General features: G+C 39.5%; 1 protein-coding gene across 1 annotated transcript in view; it reads right to left on the bottom strand.

The window, feature by feature from the left end:
- The window catches only part of trpm5 (transient receptor potential cation channel, subfamily M, member 5), a 77,337-nt gene that overhangs the window by 17,429 nt on the left and 38,191 nt on the right, over positions 1-21,717 (bottom strand). Inside the window, exons 7-14 of the mRNA XM_055154529.1 lie at positions 20,192-20,256; positions 15,587-15,772; positions 9,321-9,420; positions 9,113-9,231; positions 8,397-8,738; positions 6,763-6,909; positions 4,024-4,147; positions 153-298 (exon numbers count right to left, since the gene is read on the bottom strand). Coding sequence (XP_055010504.1) covers positions 153-298; positions 4,024-4,147; positions 6,763-6,909; positions 8,397-8,738; positions 9,113-9,231; positions 9,321-9,420; positions 15,587-15,772; positions 20,192-20,256 — 1,229 coding nt within the window. The remainder of the gene's footprint in view (positions 1-152; positions 299-4,023; positions 4,148-6,762; positions 6,910-8,396; positions 8,739-9,112; positions 9,232-9,320; positions 9,421-15,586; positions 15,773-20,191; positions 20,257-21,717) is intronic.

The raw sequence follows: 21,717 nt of genomic DNA, 5'->3' as shown, positions 1-21,717 counted from the left end.
TTCTTTGGACTATGACACTAATATAGAAAAAATCAAAAATAGATGCTTCAATTCTGTAGCATCTCCACTACATCGCAGTAATATTGTTTTGTGAAATGAATATCGTAATTGTATGGTATCATGTGATTTACATATGGTTACATCCCTGTTACCTGCACTCCGTCATGGGCGAAGAAGGACTTGGCATCAGCCTCGGTTGCCAGGTTGAGCACGGTGGATTTGCTCCAGCACTGGGTCCGTCTGATGAGGAGAGCGTAGGCGCGGTCCTCACTGTTGGAGTAGCACTCTCCGAACACATCTGCACACACACACACCCGCACACACACTTTAGGTTTCCATGCTTCTTGACGATATTACATTTACTTCATTTCCTGGAGACTGCCTCATTTTTCTCATGCATTTCCGAATTGTGTCTTGTCCCAGTAGAGATATGTAATATAAGCAGCTCTTGAGGCAGTCAAAATAAGTCTGCTGTGTCCTGTCTGCATCTATAGTGTTTCTGTGTGAGAACTAGGAAGTGTGTTGTTAGCTTGCTAATTGTTATTAGTTTGACCATGACATGAAAATTCCGCTCTGGTCTCTGAAAGTTGTGAAAAGCACTTAAAAAGTCATCACGATGAATAGTTGAAAGGAAGATGTGGTCTGTAACTTTTGCTCTTCATGTTTTTTTAACAAAAAAAAAATCAGGACCAGCCCCTTTACTCATTGTCACTACTTGCCTCATCTTGACCTATAACCTTAATCTTAACCCATTTTTATCAATGAGTGCGTATACATGCACATCAGTATCCCGGTTATGATCGGGTTTTTTGAGTATCCCAGTTTCTTCATGGTGCATGTATAGGCAGTAACCCGGTTTGAGTATCCTGGTTATGGCAGTATCCCGGTTATTAGAAACTGGGATACTGTAGCTGGTATATTCCAATAGTAACTGGGATACTGTGGCATGTATACACAGTATCCCGGTTATTGCAACATAAAGTTGAGTGCACATGCGTCCAATAGACAAACACTTTCCAGTCTTTTCACCGCAAAAGTAGCGACATAAATAAACCAACAAAAATACCATATGTGAGTGAAATGACCGTAGAATAAAAAGCTGCGCTAAACCTGCACACGTACAACCTGCACTCGTTTGACCTGCACACGTATAATTGCTGAAAAGCTAAAACATGAACTATCTCCTATATGATATACACACAGAACAGACTCACCATCATTAGCACCTCTTCTGTCACAAAAAGAACACACATAATCCACTGAGTCGTGTCATTTAGTCCGAAAGAAGCTGATCGCATCAGCGGCACAAGGAGAGAGCTGATTTTATCACCGCTAAGTGTTTATGTTAATTAGCCAAGCGGTCTTAAGTTTCGTTTCTATAAAATGTAAACAAATGTGCCAAACAAAAGCTGAATTATCTGATCAAACAGGCTGATGTGGCTCTATAGTGGTTATGGTTTATATGTTGTAAAGTTGAGTTTATTTATGCGGAAGATTTTTATGAAGAATCTGTTGGGTTTGATCTGTGCAGTGGATTGTGGGATATCTCACAGCTCCTTACCGCTGGTTAAACCTAGTAAGTTTCCTATGCTAAAGGAGCTCATGGTTTGTATTTTTCCTGGTTTATTAAATTGATTTAAGTTATTTTTTGCATTTGCACATTTGTAAGATTATGTCAAGAAACCGGGATACTCCATTTGATCATGTACACGGGGATATGAGTGTCCCGGTTTCTCAGCATCATCATATCCTGAATACTGACATAACCGGGATATGGCTAGTAACAGGGATACTGATGTGCATGTATATGCACTCAATATCTTATAATAATAATATTGATGCATCAGTTTTATAGTGCTTTTCTGGACACTCAAAGACGCTTTACAGAGCATTATTCATTCACTCCACACTCAGTGGTGATAAGCTTCTATTGTAGTCTTAGCTGCCCTGGGTCAGACTGATGAGGCTGCCAATCTGCACCACTGACAACTCTGACCACCACCATCACTCAAATGTGATAAATACCTGCCCTCAGACACATGTTGGTCTTACATTTCTACTGGGGTCATTACACTGACATCTGAATTGTACACATAGCCATGACCTGCCTCACCCTAATGTGAATCTGAACCATAACCTATTCTAACCCATATCTGAACTTTAAAGGGGGGTATTAAGTGCTAACACATCACACATTTAAATCACAATGTTAACATTTATGGTTTTGAAAATGCTGTATTCACCCAAATCTATGTTCACTTTTATTTTTGGAGTGCACGCTCCCCTTGCTCACTCCCCCTTCAGAGTGCTATTACAATCGGCATGCATTTTGCTAATGAACCTACTGCACATTGCACCAGGGCAGCTGTGGCTACATTAATAACTTACCACCGCCCAGTGTGATGTAAATGAATAAGGAACTATAAAACATCTTTGAATGTCCAAAAAACAGCATAAAACTGATCTATTATTATTATTTTTATTATTATTATGAGTAGTAGTAGTATTAGTATTAGTAGTATTAGTATTAGTATTAGTAGTAGTAGTAGTAGTATTAGTATTAGTATTATTAGTAGTAGTAGTAGTTTTTTGGAATCCTGCTTTTGTGTGGAAAATTGTAGCGTGGGCGCGCTGGTGATACATCAGACATGTTTTTGATGAGGGAACAATGTTATAAGATTTTTAAATCACGTTGGTGATCTAATAATGAAGTATTTACATCAATCCAGTCCTAATGACGTGATACAGATTTTAGTCCCCACAATGTAATAAATACCCGTGTACACACAGCAGCAAGAGCGCATGGTGAGAGGAGACTTTTCAAGGACAGAGTACAAACACACAAGTATGAAAAGACAGCTCTCACAGGGAGGCAGAGGAGGAGAGTTTGTCTCTAAAATGTGTCCATTGAACCTGGTGGAGGTCTGACCATGTGAAGACTGTGAGAAAACACTGGTGCACTCACTTTCCTGGTGAAGTGTGACATTTCTGTGTAGAATTATATTTATTTTCATTAGCAGCTGCTGTATTTTGTTTAAAATAAATGCATTACCTGTATTCTTGCACCTTACTTTCAGATATTATTTGTGGATATGATTAATTATTTGTAAATACAAGAGCTTTTTTTTTTTTTTTTTTTTGGCCAGTTTATACACTGTTTTAGTGCATAAACTCTTCATTCATTGAAGTCTCATCCAAAGTAATTGGACTTTGACCTGTCCATTATTTGTGGAATAAAACTAGCATTTTTCGATGCACTATGTTCCATCATTGTTCCCTCATCTAAAACATACCTAGAGTTCTGTTCAACTTCATTCATGCTTTCATGAATCTTGTTTCCCCAATTCCTGTCCATCACAGGTTAAAGTCTGGAGATTTTCAGCAGCTTCGCTCCAGTGGCCACAGGTATTCTGTATAATTCAAAGCAGCCAGAGAATCTCTGACTGCACACTGTGCTGGTCTCGGCAGAGGTGCCACGGTGCCCCGGATTCTTTCTGCTGGGAGTTCAATTTTGCCGGACACCAGAGGGGCCGCAGTCTTTTTCCTTAATAAATGAATAGTTATCACTTCTCTGTGCAGCTTCAAAGGTGCTGACCACAACAGCAGAGCTCTGGTCCTCATGTGAGGGTCACACCACAACTGAACCTCTCCCACATTATTCTGGCAGCTGCACAGGGGGCACTGAGCGAGGTGAAACATTTCTGCTGTCAAATCACATTTATTACAATTGTCTGTTTTTTCATTGGCAGTTCCCTCTATTGCAAATAGATGGTGAAGCTCGACTGTAAGTATAGAGAGCCCATCCCTGTACTTGGAGCATGGTGTTTAAGTTCTAAAACATGAAATACCAAAGCAAAGGTACTTGTTTAAAGACCCATAACATTAAATAATGCATCATAAGTGTTGTTTAATGCATGTGTGTGTGAGAGTCTGTGGGGAACAGCTATAGTCAGGAGCATCATAACATGACGTCAGTGCAGTGTGTATAGGCGACCACAGACTCTATGTATCCATCATACTGACCCAGGGCAAACTGCTCATACTTGTTCTCCTTCATCCTCCTGGCTGACTCTGCCTCTGACTCCAGTCGTGCCATCTCTTTGAGGATCTTACAGCCCGCCAAAGCCGCAGCCACAGCCTCTGGGCCCTGGGGACACACAAGGGAAGCTGTTTAGTCACTGCACAAGTACACACCAACACAAATGAGGTGAACCAGGAGACACTCATACTGCGGACTCAGTCACATTTCAACCAATTCTTTTAATTATAAAGGCACAGTCTACATTTCACAACCCCTCTATGGCATTTATTAACTTAATCCCCTTTTAATAATGTAGTTTTATTCACAATTTCAATACACTTTTTACAATGTTTGTAAGAAAGCTGTTGTTTCTGAAGCCTGCACTGAAATTATTAACTAATTCTGGTGAAGGTGCATAGACTCCAAAACAAGGAGGAGCCCTTCTGTATCACCACCGGATGACATCAAAAAATGACAGTACACCTTATAATCCAGTGCGCCTTATGTATTAATTCTGGTTGTGCTAACTGATCTTGGACCAATTTTATGTGGTACACAGCGCTCAAAAATCTATCAGAATGTTTTAGTACGACTTTGATGGACTGTGGGAGCATTATGGCAACAGTAGTCAGGAGCCTCGTGGAGTATAGTCTGAAAACTTTCGTATGAACCATCTCCAACGCAATAGAAGTACAGAACACACTCATCAGCAGCAGCAGCAGCAGCACATCCCTCTGTCACAGAAAGAACACACATATTCCACTGAGTCGTGTCCTTTAATACGACAGAAGCTGAACCGTATCAGGGCACAAGGAGCGAGCTGTTTTTTTCAGCGCTTATCGTTTATGCAAATCAGCCATGTCATTTTAAGTTTTGTTTCTGTAAAATGTAAACAAATGTGCGTAAAGCTGCATTAAACACATTCTTATTCAGTGTCTATTTGAGCTCTCTTCGTAGGAAATAAAAAAAAAAAAAAAACTTAAATTATCCACCCACATTCACATCCATAATACACATTCACCAAAACAGTGAGGCAACACCGGGCGAATTAGGCCAAGATCTGCCAATGGATCGTGGATGCCTGGGCTAAGGGATCAGTCCTATTAATTTGATTAATGCATCTTAAAATCCGGTGCGCCTTATGTGTGAAAATAGATGAGAGAATTCCACATTATTGATATTGCGATTTATAATCCGGTGTACTTTATAATCCAAAAAATACGGTACTTACCTTGTTTTTTTTTTTGTTTTTTTACATTTTATTAATTATTGAAAAGAATGTCTTATCTATCATCAGAACCTGGCTGTATAATAAGTAAGGTTTATATACATACATTTGACCCATTCTTCAATTACACTGTGATTAAAGGCTTTATAATGTAGTTTCCTCATCACAAACAGACCTGGAGTTGTGTTTTGTTTCATTCGTACATGTTTAACACACAAACCCTGCATATTTAGGCAGAGTTCTTCTGTCAAACTTGTGATGTTATGTGGCAATATGGGCTCCACTGTGTTTTTAAACTCCATACACCTTCACTAAAATCATTTGGATGATTTCAGCCTTGGAATTGTAGCTGTCAGCTTAAAACTACCACTAGGTGACATCGCAAGGTGGAACAAAGTATTTTGACACACTAAACATCAGGATTATGCATACACCTCAAGATCATTCTAGAACTATTCAGTCCTTCAGTCCTTTCTGTCCTGTGAGTGTGACATTTTTAGTATCGATACCTGCTCAAATGAGTATATACTGTAGTTTCGATACAGTTTTATTATGGATTAGTATTTGATTTTCGATATTTCTGACAGCCCTTACACTTTCAAAAGCATGTGTCGTCTTTAAATCGAGAGGAGTCCGACAGCAGCCTCTGACATAAGTAATAAAACTGCACTGCTATCAATAATAGCTCCACTATATCTGGTGTAGCCGCCGTGTCCAGTCCAGCCAACAGCTCCCAGCTCATTAAACCCCACATATCCTCGCTGCTGTCCTCTCATCTGTATACATTAAATCTACCCACACAAACCGCCATCTCCGAGCGCGAAGACGCCTCTGTCACAATTATTCTAACTCCGCCGTTCCGTCAAGAGAGCCCCTTCAAACAATCAAATTAGGGAGGCACGTAGCGCGAGGGAGCCAGCGACATCTGCGGCTCGGGCTGTATGAGATTTCCATAATTTCAGATAATGTTGGGAATAAGACGTGCGAGATATGCGCATCGGGGAGGCGGCGAAGAAGATAACACTAATTGCTTCTAAGGTTCAAGAAAGGCGAGCACGAAATGAGACACGACAAGAAGACACGAGGAAAACAAAGGACTGTTAGCGGAGAATACTGACACGGGCGTAAAGAGAGTGGGTTTATTTCTAACATTAAAGAGCGGGTATTATGACTTGCTTTGTCGGACTAAATTAATCTGGGTAACCTTTAGAACAGCCTGCTGTGTTTAATAACCTTTGAAACAATATCTGAAAGTGAAATACATGTTTTTAGTAATTGCTTCTCTGGTGATGTTTGGAATTCGGTTGGAATAGCCAGCACGGGGCAGTAGAGGGCAATAGAAGGCAATTCTCCTTGCAACGCTATGCCATGAATGTCCAAAAAAATAAATAAATCGCTCACAGTAATAATGCATGGATAAAGTGGAAGAAAATGGATGGGGGAAAAAAAAAAGATGCAATAAAAGTGTATCTTGTGTGAGTGTAAAACTTGTACATGTGCAGACAGTACTGACCATGGTCCAGAAGTAGTTGGCCATCTCCTGTCGGTTCTGCAGCACGGCCCAGAGGAACAGGTCCCTCCAGGGGTGCTCCGAGGTCCCCTCCAGCTCCAGGGCCAGGTTCTTCTGTGTGTGGAACAGCCTGCCCTTCGCTGGCTTCTCCTGGACACAACACAGAGCATTCACCACGAACATCAAGCTGCTATGCTTTATCAGACTGAGAAATAATATAAAAAATGCAGTGTTATTTACATGTGCATATGTTAATGCTTCCATATTGGATTATAAAGGCTTTGATGCTTGGATTAGATGCCTGCCACCCTCTGTTGGCAACAAAGAACGAAACAGTAAATCCATGTAGTTTTGTGGGTATTCCTTTAAAACCACGGGAATTTTGGCAAATGTGTGGGAAATATGTATTATTTATTTATTTATTTATTTTAATGAGACAGGGACAGTGCACAATTTTACATTAATCTTAACAGGAGAGATGCATTGTACCAGGTTGTAGCACCAGTGCTTGTTTGTGCAAGAAAAGATCACAGTTTCAATGTAATCACAACTTGCATGGACAGGGCATCATTCATCAAGTGTTTCCTGACATGCTAAACAGATAATCATGCTAAAGTAGAGCCAAAAACTGACACAGTAGACTTTTGCATTTATGGCGACAGACGCCAATAAAGACGCAGAACAGTTTTGCTCCTATGAATATGCAAAACAGGCCGTTTTTGCCAATATGCACAAACTCTGAGGTGGAGGAAATGCAAGTGAAGCTGTTTAGCTCCAAGAGCAAAAACTGCATGATAACAGAGAAGCCTACACTGGAGAGACAGGTGCAAACTTTTTACGCAGGATAGATGCTGCTTTGTGTGCACCGATAGTAGATCTGATCGTGATTTTAAGAGTTTTAAACAGGTCAATGAGACTGATAAACTAATAACATGTTGTTTTCAAAGCAGCATAATAGCTCTTTCACGGGGCTTTCATGTGTTTGTCATAAAGCAAAGCCTGCAGGCTCCACACATCTCTACAGGGATCCTGGGTGAGGTGTGATATGCGCCCCTGTCCCTGCACTGTTCATGTGCCATAGGCAGGTTTTTGTGTGGTTTACCCTGATCCATCATCATCCTGCTCTGAAAGTCCAAAGTGAAAACCATTTCTCCCTGATTCCCCAGTGCTTTTTAACCCGCTGTTAAAAGTTTTTAACAGTGCTCTATCCAAATGATATGCCAAAATCTTTTGAAGTACTGATAAAAGTTAAGTTGCAATGTAATACTTCAACATTTCAATAACCTAGTGGAGAGCAGAAGCACACACACTTTTTCACTCACTCTTACTCTCATTTACAGAGCAGTTTTGCTGCAGAAGATAATATGAGCACTTATAATAGCAATACGCCCACAAACAGCACCTTATTTTACATTATGTTTTTACAGTTTAGCATCTGGATTGGTAACTGAGACCTCTGTATTTTTATTTATTTATTGACATTTTAATTTAATAATGCCACTGTTTATATTCCAGATAACAATTCAATACTTGTACATATAATTGCAATTCTCAAATCAAAATCCAACAATTTCATCATGATTAGCCAGTGAATGATTGCTGCCTAAATGAGTCTTGTAGTGTGGAGTGCCACTTACAGCAGGGACCTTCTGGTAGAACCCTTTGCAGGAGTCGTGGAGGAAATCCTTGAGCACCTTGGCCACCTCCAGTAGGGTGAAACGAGGCTTGGTCTGGTCGGGCGGGTGGTGTACGGGGGGTCCTTTGGTGCGGGCGGTCCCCAGGAGGAGCTGTTTCTCCTCATACTTCTTCAGCAGGAGGTTGTGGAGCAGGCTCTTCTCGGGGATGGACCAGTACAGCTCCTGCAGACGTCCATAGGTCAGGAACTCGCCCAGGTTCACCCCGTTGTCCACGAAGAGGCGCACGAAGTCAGGCTTGTCATTGATCAGAGCGTCCATCATCACCTCCTCCAGGTCACACGCCTGCACATACATGATTTATGTCATGTTGAGTTGTTTTTTTTTTTGTCTGAGCTGGATGTTATAACTGAACTGGAAATTATAAAGCTGTTCCCACAATATGCCCAAAGCAGTTTATTATCAATACATGTTTGAGTAATCTAGTGATCTCTCCTGAAGGATAAAAAAATACACTACAACTTCACAAACTTGATACGATGTGCAGTAGTTTCATTAGTGGGATGCATGCTGATTGTGCTGTGACTTAACATGGGGAGTGGGGAGAATCAAAAACAAAACTTTGTGTTTGTGTTAACAGTTAATTGCCCATAGAAGTGTAATACAAACTCTTTAATAAATAACATGTGATTCAAGGTTGCTAACAGGTGGAGACTGACCTTCCACTCTACATCTCCGTTAAAGATGTCACTCTTGGCGATGTCCACTCTGTTCCAGGCCACAGCCAGCTTCAGCTCATCCAGAAAGTCCTGAGCCTCCTGACTTTGGCTCTTACAGGCTGCCACAGGGACACAGAGGTGAGTGACACAGCTGCTGTAGTAAGTGGGGCATAAGGAGGGTGTACGGTGGGATCATGGAGCTGCCTACCTTTGACCAGGGCCTTCAGGATGACCGTGTCCAGCTCGGAACTCTCCTGCTCAGGATCATGAACTGTGAGGAGGTGCCCATTGTCCAAGACCTTATGGATCTGATTTAGACACACAATGTAATACTCATTTATTCATAACTGCCTCAGTAATTTTTCAATGTTTCTGAGAAAATGTCAATAAACAATATTTGTTTTATTGTTGTAAAAATCTTTTAATTGACGAAAATGAGGCAGAAAATCCAATTTGGACAAAACATGACTTAGGTGATTATGCTGAAGCCAGCAATATGTTAAAATAATTTAGTTATAATCCATTGTCTTACTTTCCATATCATTTGCACTATGTATGATTTACTGCATTCTCTTAGTGTCGGTTACTAAAAGTTATTACTGTAGCCACATTTGCCCTGCTGACAGAGATGTTATTCTGCACCAATGGCATCTTCAAACACCATCAACTCACACTCACATTCATTACTGGTACAGTGTATTGTCCAGCGACACAGTGACAGTTGCTTAAAAGACGACAACCTGTTGTCTCACAAACTATTCACCTTAGACTGAAGTGATTTCACATTGCACATTTTTATATTAAATATGCTATATTCACAAGAGCAGGAGAGGTGTGAAATACTTATAAGTTTAAAAGTCTGCTTTCAAGAAATATGTAACTTTTATTGCTCTTGAATTGCAGAGGGCGCTGCTTTAGAGTGCGGCATTAAATGAACTGTAAAAGAGTGTCCTGGTCTCATCTTCAGAATGACTGCAGTCTTTCCTCCTGTTTCACATCTTTAATTTGGGTCATCACATGCAATCTTCTCCTCCACAGCTGAAACGCCGTCTCCCTCTCTCCATCTCTCCCTCCCTCCCCTCTCCCCCTCTCTGCAACTCCAGAGCTCTGATGTGGAGCCCCATGCTGTGGAGCTCATCAGAAGGGTTCATTTCAACAACTAATTTAGTCTCATTATAGTTCTCGTGCCAAAAAGACTACTTCATTTAAGAGCAGATTTACAGGAATCATTCTGGAGATGTTTGTGTAGTGGTCACAGATGGATATTGCATTCACTTCACATAAACAAAATCAGCTTTTTAAAAACAATTTTTATGTAATTAATATTATTTACAGTACATGAGTGCATTCAGCACAGTAAAAAGAAATGCAGATGCTAAGAAATCTTTTTTCTCCTCAAAACTAAACTCTTTTTCTTAAAGTGGAACTAATCACTAAATGAACTTTTTTTGCTAATAATATGGTGTTTAATTTTGTTTATTTATCAGGGACAATGCACATAAAAACATTGGCCTACACAAAGAAGTCATATGTGTGTGTCAGGTTAGAGCAAAATTGCTCATTTCCACCTTCAGTCCCTGGACAGGCTGAAGTCACAAACGGCGTCCGTGCCAGTAAAATACAATGTATATTAATGCAATCACTCATCCATTAAATCAAGTAAAACCAGTCCCACTCAGCCTCAGTCACCACATCCATACACTAGTGACATATTTACAGTACATGTTTCTGTATTCATACAGGGCAGATTAATGTGCGCGGGTTTGTTTGCTTAAAAGCCATTGTTTGGTCAGGCGTGTTTCTCAATGAGAGAGCAACTGAATTATGAATAATTTTAAATAATTTAAATAATTTAAATTAAAGACTAACGTCTGATTAAATGTAAGCAAGTTTTCAAAATGTAATCATTTCTATTTGACAAGTATCGAGCAGTGGTGGTACAGGCGAGATTTTTTATCATGGATTTTTAGTGTTTGTTTATACAATGTTTTTCAATTCTGAAACCAATTTGCAACTTTTTCCATTTCCCTTGTCATTTTTTCTGTTACCTCTGATTCATTTTTTCCGTATGTGAAAAGCACTGTGTCATCAGCGTATGTTATTACATCAACATATCTTCACACATTAGGGAGACCATTTATAGAAATACTAAAGATCAAGAAAGGACCAAGAATGGACATGTGGGACACTCTAATAGAGGTAGCTTTAAAGGGTGATAGATGTTGTTCACCCGGACCCACAAATGCCGGTCACTCAAATAGGATCTAATCCAATTTCGGGTGTGCATCTAGAGGTTGTAGTCATTTAGTTTGTTCGGAAGTATTTAGTGATTAACCATGTTGAAGGCTTCAAGACTGCCCTGATTACTTTTCTCTGGTCTATACGTGAGCCCTGATCCTTTCCAGGAGGTAACTGCAGGCTAAATCTGTTGAATATTTTTGTCTAAACCCAAATTGCATTTGGTACAAAAGAGAGTTTAAATCCAAGTGTGCAGTAAATTGCTCTGCCACAATCTTCTCAAGCACTTCTGAGGCTTGAGAAGGACGAGGAGGCTTATAGGGCAATAATTGCCAACATCTTGTTTATCACCTGATTTAAAAATAGGGGTGACTATGGCAGGTTTTCAAGATCTAGGAAACATACCTTCATAAATAGATTTGTTTATCATAGCATTTATTTCTTTTTAGAAATCTGGCATCATGTTAGTAAATGACTTACTATTCAGTAATGATTTCCTATTATTCAATGAACAGATAATCTTCCCAACCTTGATTTCACTTTTTGGAAGTAGGCTGAAGTTGGATTGATTGTTGATTGGAATAGAGGGAATAGTTTGAAAGTTCTGAGCCAATTAAGGCATCGAATAAAAAAATTGAAATAAAATAAAAATTTATTGCTAATGCATCATCAGTAACATTTCCATTAACATTTACACTGATTTCTTTTCCCATTAGTGTATCAAGAATTTTTCACATAATTTGACTATTAACGTGTGCATTTTTAATAAATTCAAGGAAAATGTTGGCTCTGTCCTGTCTGAGGGCGGCTGTGACTTTATTTCTCAGACCTGTGAAAATGAGACGATCAGAAGATAATCCAGATTTCAAGAATATATTTAACGACATGTCTTGCTTTTTCATTAAGTTCCACATTTTTTTTTGTTGGACCATGGTACATTTCTTTTTACATTTGATTCATGTTTTATATATACTTATACTTATACTTAGAATATTGTTTAAAACTGTCATTAAATCATGACAGGCCTGCTCACAGGTTTTATTAACAATAATGTCTTGCCACTTTATTTGTTTAATATCATTTTCAACCAATTGTAAATCTCTCTTTGGGATAAATGCAATGCACATTTTCTCTGTTGTATCATGCGTAGTCAGTTTTCAATGTACTAATGTCTAATGTGGTCAGACATGCCTGTGATTAGAGGTTTTAGATATTCATTCAGGTTTATGTAAAAATATTAGATCTATTATTTGAGAGGATTTGGTTATACACGTACATTTGTTCGAAATTATTCTGTTATTTCCTTTCATATTTTCCTAAATGATTTTTCAAAACAGTCTAAACTGAAATCACTCTGTAATATGACTTCCTTTCCATCACATTGTTTCAGTACTTTAACCAAAGAGACAAAGAAGTAATTTGAGAAGCACTGTCTATGGTTCTTAGTCCTTTTTTGGGCAATTTTACTGCAAACCAGCTTTGTAGTCAAATATGTATAAAAATGGGTGTGTATGGACTCCAGTGGCCTCTGTGATTTCAAGTAGTTGGTGACATCACATAAGACTGCCCTGGTGTTTGTGATTACAACTTAAGTGAAGTGTGGATACCTGTTTGACCAATCACTCTGTTCCTTATACACCTCCAGACTCTGCCCCTCTTCCCCCTCACTCTCTCCTTTAGTCCTCCAGGCACTGCCTAGTCTAGTTACCCAGGCTGCCGTCACCTAGTGCCTCCGCTCAATTTCATTTTTCTCCAGCAACTAGGTCATAGGAATACACTAGATGGGTCGCAAGAACCTCGGAAGTTGTAGACCGCGCACCAGCCAATCAGGGAAGAGCTGTGATGCCATGACGGCAAACTCAAGCACCTGTCTGGGTCCCTTTTGTGGTACAGTACAACAGTAAACAAAGCGGTCGAGATGGATGTAGATGAAGCCAGACATTGTGTGTTGGCAACGACCCCTGAGATCAAGGATTTAAAGCCAGAACAAAGAGAATGTTTGATAAGTTTATCAAGGGGAAAGACATTATTGCCCTTCTTCCTACTGGATTTGGTGCATTACATGTCATGACCAAATAGCAGTGATTGGTTAAATAAAAAAGTACCCGCCCACCATCAAGCAAACGAATCCAAACGCCACAAGGTCAAACGATTTCCACTAAAGTGAAACCCGCTGCTGAATCAAGCTACAGTCTAGCAGTTCTGTTTGAAATGTGGTTTAGGGCAGAGTTTAGGTTTTTAGTGCCACTTTAAATTTCAGAAGAAAAAAAAAACATACATATATATATATATATATATTACTTTTTCCCTTTTTTTTTTTTTTTTTCAAATCTCTGTATGTTTGATCCTCTTATCTAGTTGTATCTAACCCTATACCTGCTTGTCAGTTCTCATAAGCTAAACCCGGCTGGACCTGGTTAGAACTTGGATGGGAACACTGAGAACTTGAGGTGCCACAGTGGGGCATTAATGGATCAAGTGCATACTGTCAGGTGTCCTTAGCACAGACTGGATATATGGGCGTAGCTATCCAGTGGGATGTTGCGTTTCAAACAGGAAGTGACAATGGGTGAGATTTGACTCCAGTGACTCCAATCCAGTTGAAAAATGGTCGCTCCTCTCTGTAACTACTGCTGTGAGGCCATCTGCTATGAAAATGTTCATTTGAACCTGCTCTACATGATCCTGGTGATTGATTTCATTATTTGGTTCCAAAATCAAGATATGAACATTAATAACATATCAGTCTGTTGCGTTTCTTCTCTGAGGTCAACTCCCACTAATGTTAGCAGCAGATTTGATTGACAGATGTTGCACCATGTTGCTAAACGTTAAACAGCAGCCAAACCAGAACCAAAGGGGTATGTATCTTGGTCTGTGTATCATTTGTTCATTTGGTTTTCAAATTAAAACTGAAAAAAACTAACAAAAAAACAAAACAAAAACAAACAAAAACTATTTCCTTGTTTATTTGTCTCAGATTGAGTTTTTCAGTTTTCGATTTTGTGTTTAAATGAATAATGGAAAAGGATAACGGCCGTTTCCCGTTTCTGTGACTTAAACTGTGATGTCGGACTTTTGCACTGCATACGAATTGAACAAGGACTAAAAGAGGACTAAACCAGGACTGAACCAGGACTAAAACAGGACTTAAACAGGACTATACCAGGACTACACCAGGTTCAGACCAGGAATAAACTAGAAAAGCACTCAGAGAGCGCAGACCTCCGCCAAGGACTACCCCCATTTTTATATAAATTGTGATAAAATCAGTCTTCAGATCCGGATCAGCCTTTGGAATATGAAAGAGGATCCCATTGTCCATTCCTGAGTTAAATTTCATGAGGTTTGGTCAATAATTAACCGAGATATTGAGAAACAAAAATTTTTGGCCCCATTTACCACAATGTTAACTAAAATTTCAAAGTGATCCAGAATCCAGGATTTCTTCCGGATCACCCCCAATATGAAATCAGTTCTTCCTTTTCACATTTCCAACAAATCCTGAAAATTTCATCAAAATTGGTCCATAACTTTTTGAGTTATGTTGCTAACAGACAAACAAACAAACAAACAGACAAACGCCGGCAAAAACATAACCTCCTTGGCGGAGGTAATCAGGACTGAACCAGGATTAAACCAGGTCTAAACCAGAACTGAACCAGGACTAAACCAGGTCCCGGTCTCAGTCCTGGTCTGGTCCCAATCTCAGTCCCAGTCTGTTCCCGGTCTCAGTCCTCGTCTCAGTTCCAGTCTGGGCTTGTCTGGCCCTGGTCTAGTCCCGGTCTCAGTACTGGTCTGGTCCCAGTCTGTTCCTGGTCTCAGTCCCGGTCTTAGTCCTGGTCCTGGTCCCGGTCTGGTCCCAGTCTTAGTCCTGGTCTAGTCCCAGTCTCAGTCCTGATCACCCAACAGTCGCTTATCATTCTCTCGTGGCTTAGTAATCATTAATAAATGCTCAAATTTGTACTTAAATATACATTTACAAATGCACACACAAATTGTTAGTTCATGAGTAATTCAGTAAGAAATACTTATGAGTTACTATTTACAGCACAGGCGAATTAAGTGCAAGTTAATTGCTAATTCAGGTAGTAATTAAGTAGTTACTAAGCGTGAATCATTATTAATTAAGCCTTTGTTCATGCTTTATTAAGGCTAAATAAGGTGTAGTTATTATAAAGTGTTACCGATTTTGTTTTTGTCCGTCACAAACCAATATGATGAAAGGTTGCTCACCAGTTTGATCCAGTTGCTGACGTCGGCGCTGTGGTGGGCCTGGGGGAAGGTGTCCAGCAGCAGCTCGTGCACGTTGTCCGGCTCCCAGCTGCCCCGGTTCATCAACGAGACCAGGATGTCGGCCATGCCCCCAGAACCCGCCAGGATCAGCCAGGGGGTGGAGTTTGCGATGCCTTTGCACATCCTCTGCAATCACACAAACAGGGAGCACGTGTTATGACATTCTAAAAAACACATGGTTTAACATTAAAGGTGTATTGTGTAACTTTGCTGGTGCAGGGTCTATCAAATACTTTTCTTCATAGAGATGTTATTGCTTTGTCTGGAATGTTTCACAGTATGGTATTAAACCTTTCTATCTTTCATGGAGAGCATACCAGAACAAGTTACAGGTCAGGTTTTGCTGAACGGACAACCTACTTTGTCAAAATGCCTGTTTTTGTGCAAGGAAACTACCTGCATTATATCGTATTTTCCGGGCTATTAGGCGCTCTGGATTATAAGATTAAAATTGTCATTAAATGGTCTATTTTCGAATGTTTTTAACAAATAAATCGCACCGGACTTTAAAGGAAACACAACAGTTGGATGGGTCAGTGGGACTTTGTTTGGCGCGTTCACGGTGACTCTGGGCTTTGTTCAGTTGTGGCGTGTAGGGAGGGTGCTGTCTGGGACCGCTGGATTGTCGGCGTGTTTGCAGTGACTCAGTTGTTCAGTAGTGGCACAGAAAGGCACATTGCACTCGCTTTTTCGGTTCGTTCCTCCGGTCCACTCTTCGTCCGTGTGGAGTGATGAGTGTGGCTGCGGGTGTTTGTCACTGCGTGGTCGCTATCTGCTCTGTGCGTTTTTGTGTGCGCTGTGGGTAGTGGTGCGGCTTTGTAGTTTACTGAAGTCGTGCTGGGACACCCGAGTGGATTCGTGTATAGGGCGCTCTGGATTGCAGGGCGCGCAGTTGTTTTTTGATGGGGTTAGAGGCTTAAGAGCGCATCTAATAGCCTGGAAAATATGGTAAATAAAATAAATACAATGCTCTGTTCCACCTTGCGATGTCATGAAGCAGTAGTTTTCAAGTTAGCAGCTATCTTTTACCTTTTGTTTAGAAGAGACTGGACACTCTAGAGCTTCATTTATCCAAATGATTCTAGTGGAGGTGTGTGGAGTTTAAAAACATATTGGAGCCTGTATTACCACATGACGGCACAAGGTGAGAGAAGAACAGCCTAAATATGGAAACCTAAAACAAAACACAACTCCAGGTGTGTTTTTGATGAGAAAACAACAAACGATCAGAAAATCGCATAATATAGGTGTATTTACCAGTGCATTTTTTCTTCTTTACTGTAGAGCATGAAAACTGACCAAAGTCCAATGGGACGGATAAATATTTAGAACTTATGTTCGGGCTCAGGACTGACTCAGGTCAGACTTGGGTCAGACTTGGGTCGGACTCGGGTCGGACTCGGACACATCAGTGTGTCAGCTGTTACCTGTCTACAGTAAAACCACTCACTTTGAGACTCTTAAGTGTTGAAAAGATCAGAGCATTGCACTTCTACTTTAGATACAAGTTAAAACCGTGTTATTATTATTTGTGAATGCAGTACTTCAGATACACTATTTTTAATGCACAGAAGATTGGCGATAAAGTTCACAGGAAGTAGAGTCACTATCGCTAATCTGCAGCTTCACCTCGATCTGTGCGGATGTAAACAAACAAAGAAAACTACTTTTGTCTTTTTACTTTTAAATAACGCCTCAAACTGGATTAATATCTCTGTTTTGTGGACTGGATGTCATTATTTGCAGAGGACAAATTCTATGGATAATGTGGATGAGACGCTGCACTTTAAATTCACAACTTCACGAGAGGTGAGTAATAAAATCTTCTCATTATTTCTGCTATATCCAGAGTTTGTAATTTGTTTCTCTGTGCCCATTAGAGGTCACACAAACAATATTCTACTTGTGTCATTAGTAGGCTTATAAAAATAGTGGGACTTTAATGGTGTCGGGTTCAGACACAAATATCTGCCTATTGGGCTTGGGTCAGTTTCAATCACTGCTCTGTTACGACTGCTCCGATCCACACTCTACTTTACTGGCACGTTTCGCAGTTTTTTCAATCTCCCAAAAAAGATTTCCTTTACAGTTTAGACATTTATTTTCATTGTATGTATTTTTTATTTTTGTTTTAGCAGATTTGAGATTAAAAGTCTGAATTTAAGTAATGTTATTTTACATCGATTCCATTTTTTGTATATATTGGGACTGTCAACATAAACCAAACTCTAGCATTAAAGGTGCACTATGTAACTTTTTGGTTGGGGGTGTGTCAACTGCTTGTTTCTATGGATACTTAAATCCTGCTCTACTTTACATTTCTACCTTACATTTATTCAATTACAGGTGACTCTAAAATACTGTGAGTCACCTGACTGTGAGTGGGATTGCCTCTCCACAGATCTGACCTGTAGCTTGGTTTGATTCGGTCTCCATGGTGATAGAAAGGTTTAAAAACAGTGTGACATTCCATGGAATAACTTCTTGATGGAATAAAGCATTTGACGGACTCGCCACTAGAAAACCTTACCCTATTTTTCCCAGATATATTATAGTTTAAAATAAGTCCACCCTGTACTGTCTGCATCGAATTCTAAAGCGTTTTGTTGTCTGATTATCAGGAAGTGCGTGTTAGCATGCAAGTTGTTGTTAGCGTTACAACAAAACTACTTTCAAGAGTCTGGTCTGAGTTTTGAGAAGCGCTTAGAAATTCATCGTGGTGAGTAATTAGGATGCTCAGACTGTATAAGGAAAGTGAGGAATAACTTTGGAACACTGGAACTATTCTGTTTTTCACACTTTTCAGACAGTAGTAATCAGGTACAGCGCCTTTAAGGGTACCACTTTCTAGGCACAAAATAACAGTAGTAAAATCATTGCAAAGTGGATGTATTTTTCCACTTTGTGATTGTAAACATTACATAGAGCATTGTAGAGCCGCCGACAATGACGAACAATGATCAGGTTGGACATTTGTGGGCGTTGTGTTCAGATATTTCTGTGATTTGAGTGTTTGCTGCTTTCCATAATCTCCAAGTGCGCAGCTCAGGGAATGCAAATAAGCCGGAGGAACTCAAGCCAAACCGTTTACTCCAATGAGAGCGGAAACAATCTCTCTGCACAAGTTCAGCCCAGGCCACACAGAAAACAGGGGTCCACACTTCCATTATCAGAGCGAGAAGAGTGCGAACAAGGAAAACTGGTGAATGTGAAATGTCAAAGAACAGTGTTTATGTGTGCCTCAGAACGATAAGGTTTGGGTGGAACATTATTTGCAACACGGTGGTATCACAATATCAGACGTTTCACAGAATGTTGCAGACTTTTACAATAAAACTGTGGCAAAGGCTTTGGATTAAATATGCACAGAAAACTTCTTTGTTCACATGAAGCCTAAAAAGTATTTTTATGGGACAGTACTAGTGCATTAAAGGTGCATTATGTAACTATTATAGTGAAGGGTCCGCCACCCGCTTGTCGTCATGGAGATGTTATTGCTTTGCATGAAATGTTCAATAGCATGGCATTAAACGTATCTATCTCCATGGAAACAAGCAGATGAATAACCTGACTCACACCAGATTCATATGTATAGCATCAGAATTGAATTCTACCCATAAATCTCAGTAAAAGCAATCAGGACATTCAGACCATTACTCCCGTCTGATTGGTCGAAGCGTCACAACTGCAGAACAAGACGAAAAATCAAACTTTAATTAAATCTAGTTGAGAGAAAAGCACAAAAAGAAAAGCTCCCTGCCCACAAATGCACAAAGAGCTTACCTTTTGCACATTTTTCAAAAACACAATTGTATTTTCATTTAAGGCAGAAATGCTTCTGTTGGTGTGTAGGGGTGTGCAAAAATATCTAAATATTGATATATCATATAGTTTAATGTGACGATACAATATCAATATCGTGGGCTGCTGTATTGATATATTGCCAAGAATATTTTTGGGATATATTTTACTAAATTATTTTGTTACAGCATTGCAGTTTTGTTGCTTGTTTAGTGGAAGGAAACTCGTTTATGCGACACATTTGACATTTTCACAGTTTTGATGAGTAAAATGGGTGTTTCATATTCACTTTGCACAAGAAGTGGTTTAACAAATACTTTTAGTGTCCCATCCCTGATTTAGCCTTTATTTTTATTGAACCGTATAGAATCGATTTGAAATATATCGTATTAAATCAAAAGCACACTGTATCGATACATGTATCGTATCGAGGCTTGTATCGTATCGACAACATTTTAATGATACCCAGCCCTATTGGTGTCTCTTAGTGCTTATTACTGAAACCTATCAAACACAAAACATTCTATAAAAGGTTATGCGTTTGATTTAAAGGAAGGCTTGGCTAATTGCTTTGTCTTACGCACGCTTCTCTTAACACGCTGTCTTTCCAGTCTTCACACCAGCTCTTATATAATTAAACCTCATAAGAGTGAGTTCACACTGGTGCACGGCGCTGTATCATTTTCATGTGTGAAATATGTTAATGCAACATCTTTAATAATCATTTTTAACACACCCACTGACCTTTAGGATCCTGGGCTCTCCGTGGACCAGGAGGCACAGAACAGGGATCTCGAAACTGCCTGTGCCTGCAACCAAGAAATAAAATGATCTGCATGTTTTATTAATAGTACCAGTGTTTCTATCTCTTCTATTGGCTCAGTGTTGTCTGCGGATAAACAACAAGATGTTAAAGGCTTTATTGTTATTGATTTGAATACACTGTTGAAATCATCACTGCTGGAGGAGAAAAGGAACATGGCAACACTGGATCTGTTTGCAGAGAAACAAATGAAATATAATGGAAGTATTGAAGAAAAGTCAGTGTATTAGCATTTGCTCAGAGTTCACTGTGGCGAATCATAACAAAAACACCATACAGATAGACACAATGCATTAGTTGTGCTGTACAGAAGAGTTTGCATAAATGGAATGCTGTCAGGGCAGACTATTAAAAAGCTGATAAGACTGATAATCTGCTCCTAGCACACACACACAGGCTTCTGAAGTGTTGACATTATGAAAAGCAGGTGAATTGTTTTGCTTAAGGACAATGACAGTCCTCTCTCTAGGAAAGTTTGAACTCCTAACCCTCTGATTGGTGATCAAATGCTTAGCCACTACACAAAGTCAAATTTAAAGTGGAAATGTGCATTATTTTGGCCTTTACTACATTTTTTACATTTTAGTCTCACTGCCATTTGTAATTGCTTGTAAACTATTGCTGCAAAATTAATCGTGGTCAAACCGAAATCGCAATTTGAAAGGACGCAATAATTTCCTTCACAAACAACAAAATCTCATGTTAACTCTGCATTAAAAACTCCTAACCCTGTTTTTAGATCTGTTCTGAAACATACATCAAAGGAGGATTTCAGTTTGTCAACCGGACAAAGTTTATTTGGTCGAATACATTTCACAGCTCATCCAAGCTGCTTCTTCAGTTCTAGTCAGAATACTGGAGGGTACTTCCTAGTGATGTCGAGATGAAGCCCCATGAAGCACTGAAGTGTTCCATCCATTTGCTTTACTCTTGAGCCGATGCTTCAAGGTGCTTCATTTGCTCCACTGCGCCATCAAGAGGCCAAAAAATGTATAACAGGCAGAGTGATAATAGAACAATCGACATGATCATCGTGGTTCTGATGGAAAGATTTATATTGAACAAATGAAAGATTAAATATTTGAAAGTTTGTGATATCACACCAAACATTTCACCTGATTTATTTATTTATTTATTTTTTTTACAAGAAATATATTAGACCAGGGAAACACTGTGTTGTCAAATGTCTGTTTTTAGTAATATTGTTTATTTAATGATGTCATTATTACTATAAACCTTATTAGCAGATATCAGCTCAAAATGTTCCCAAACAGGGGAAAATATTCTTTTTCTTGCTGGCTCCATCGCAAAAAAAAAAAAAAAAAAGAATCTCAAATAGAATGTACCAAACTTACAAAAACCCAAAACCACAAAATGTGAGGAGGAATCCGTTGCGTTTCACTGGTCCTTATGTTTCGAATCACGCTTCAAATCTGCAAAGCACTTC

The sequence above is a fragment of the Boleophthalmus pectinirostris genome, unplaced genomic scaffold, assembly GCF_026225935.1.
Source record: "Boleophthalmus pectinirostris isolate CB_2022bp ecotype Guang Dong unplaced genomic scaffold, ASM2622593v1 HiC_scaffold_19, whole genome shotgun sequence".
In the NCBI taxonomy this organism is placed as follows: domain Eukaryota; kingdom Metazoa; phylum Chordata; class Actinopteri; order Gobiiformes; family Gobiidae; genus Boleophthalmus; species Boleophthalmus pectinirostris.
Note: the sequence above shows the minus strand (reverse complement) of the source record. Positions and strands in the feature narration are given on the sequence as shown.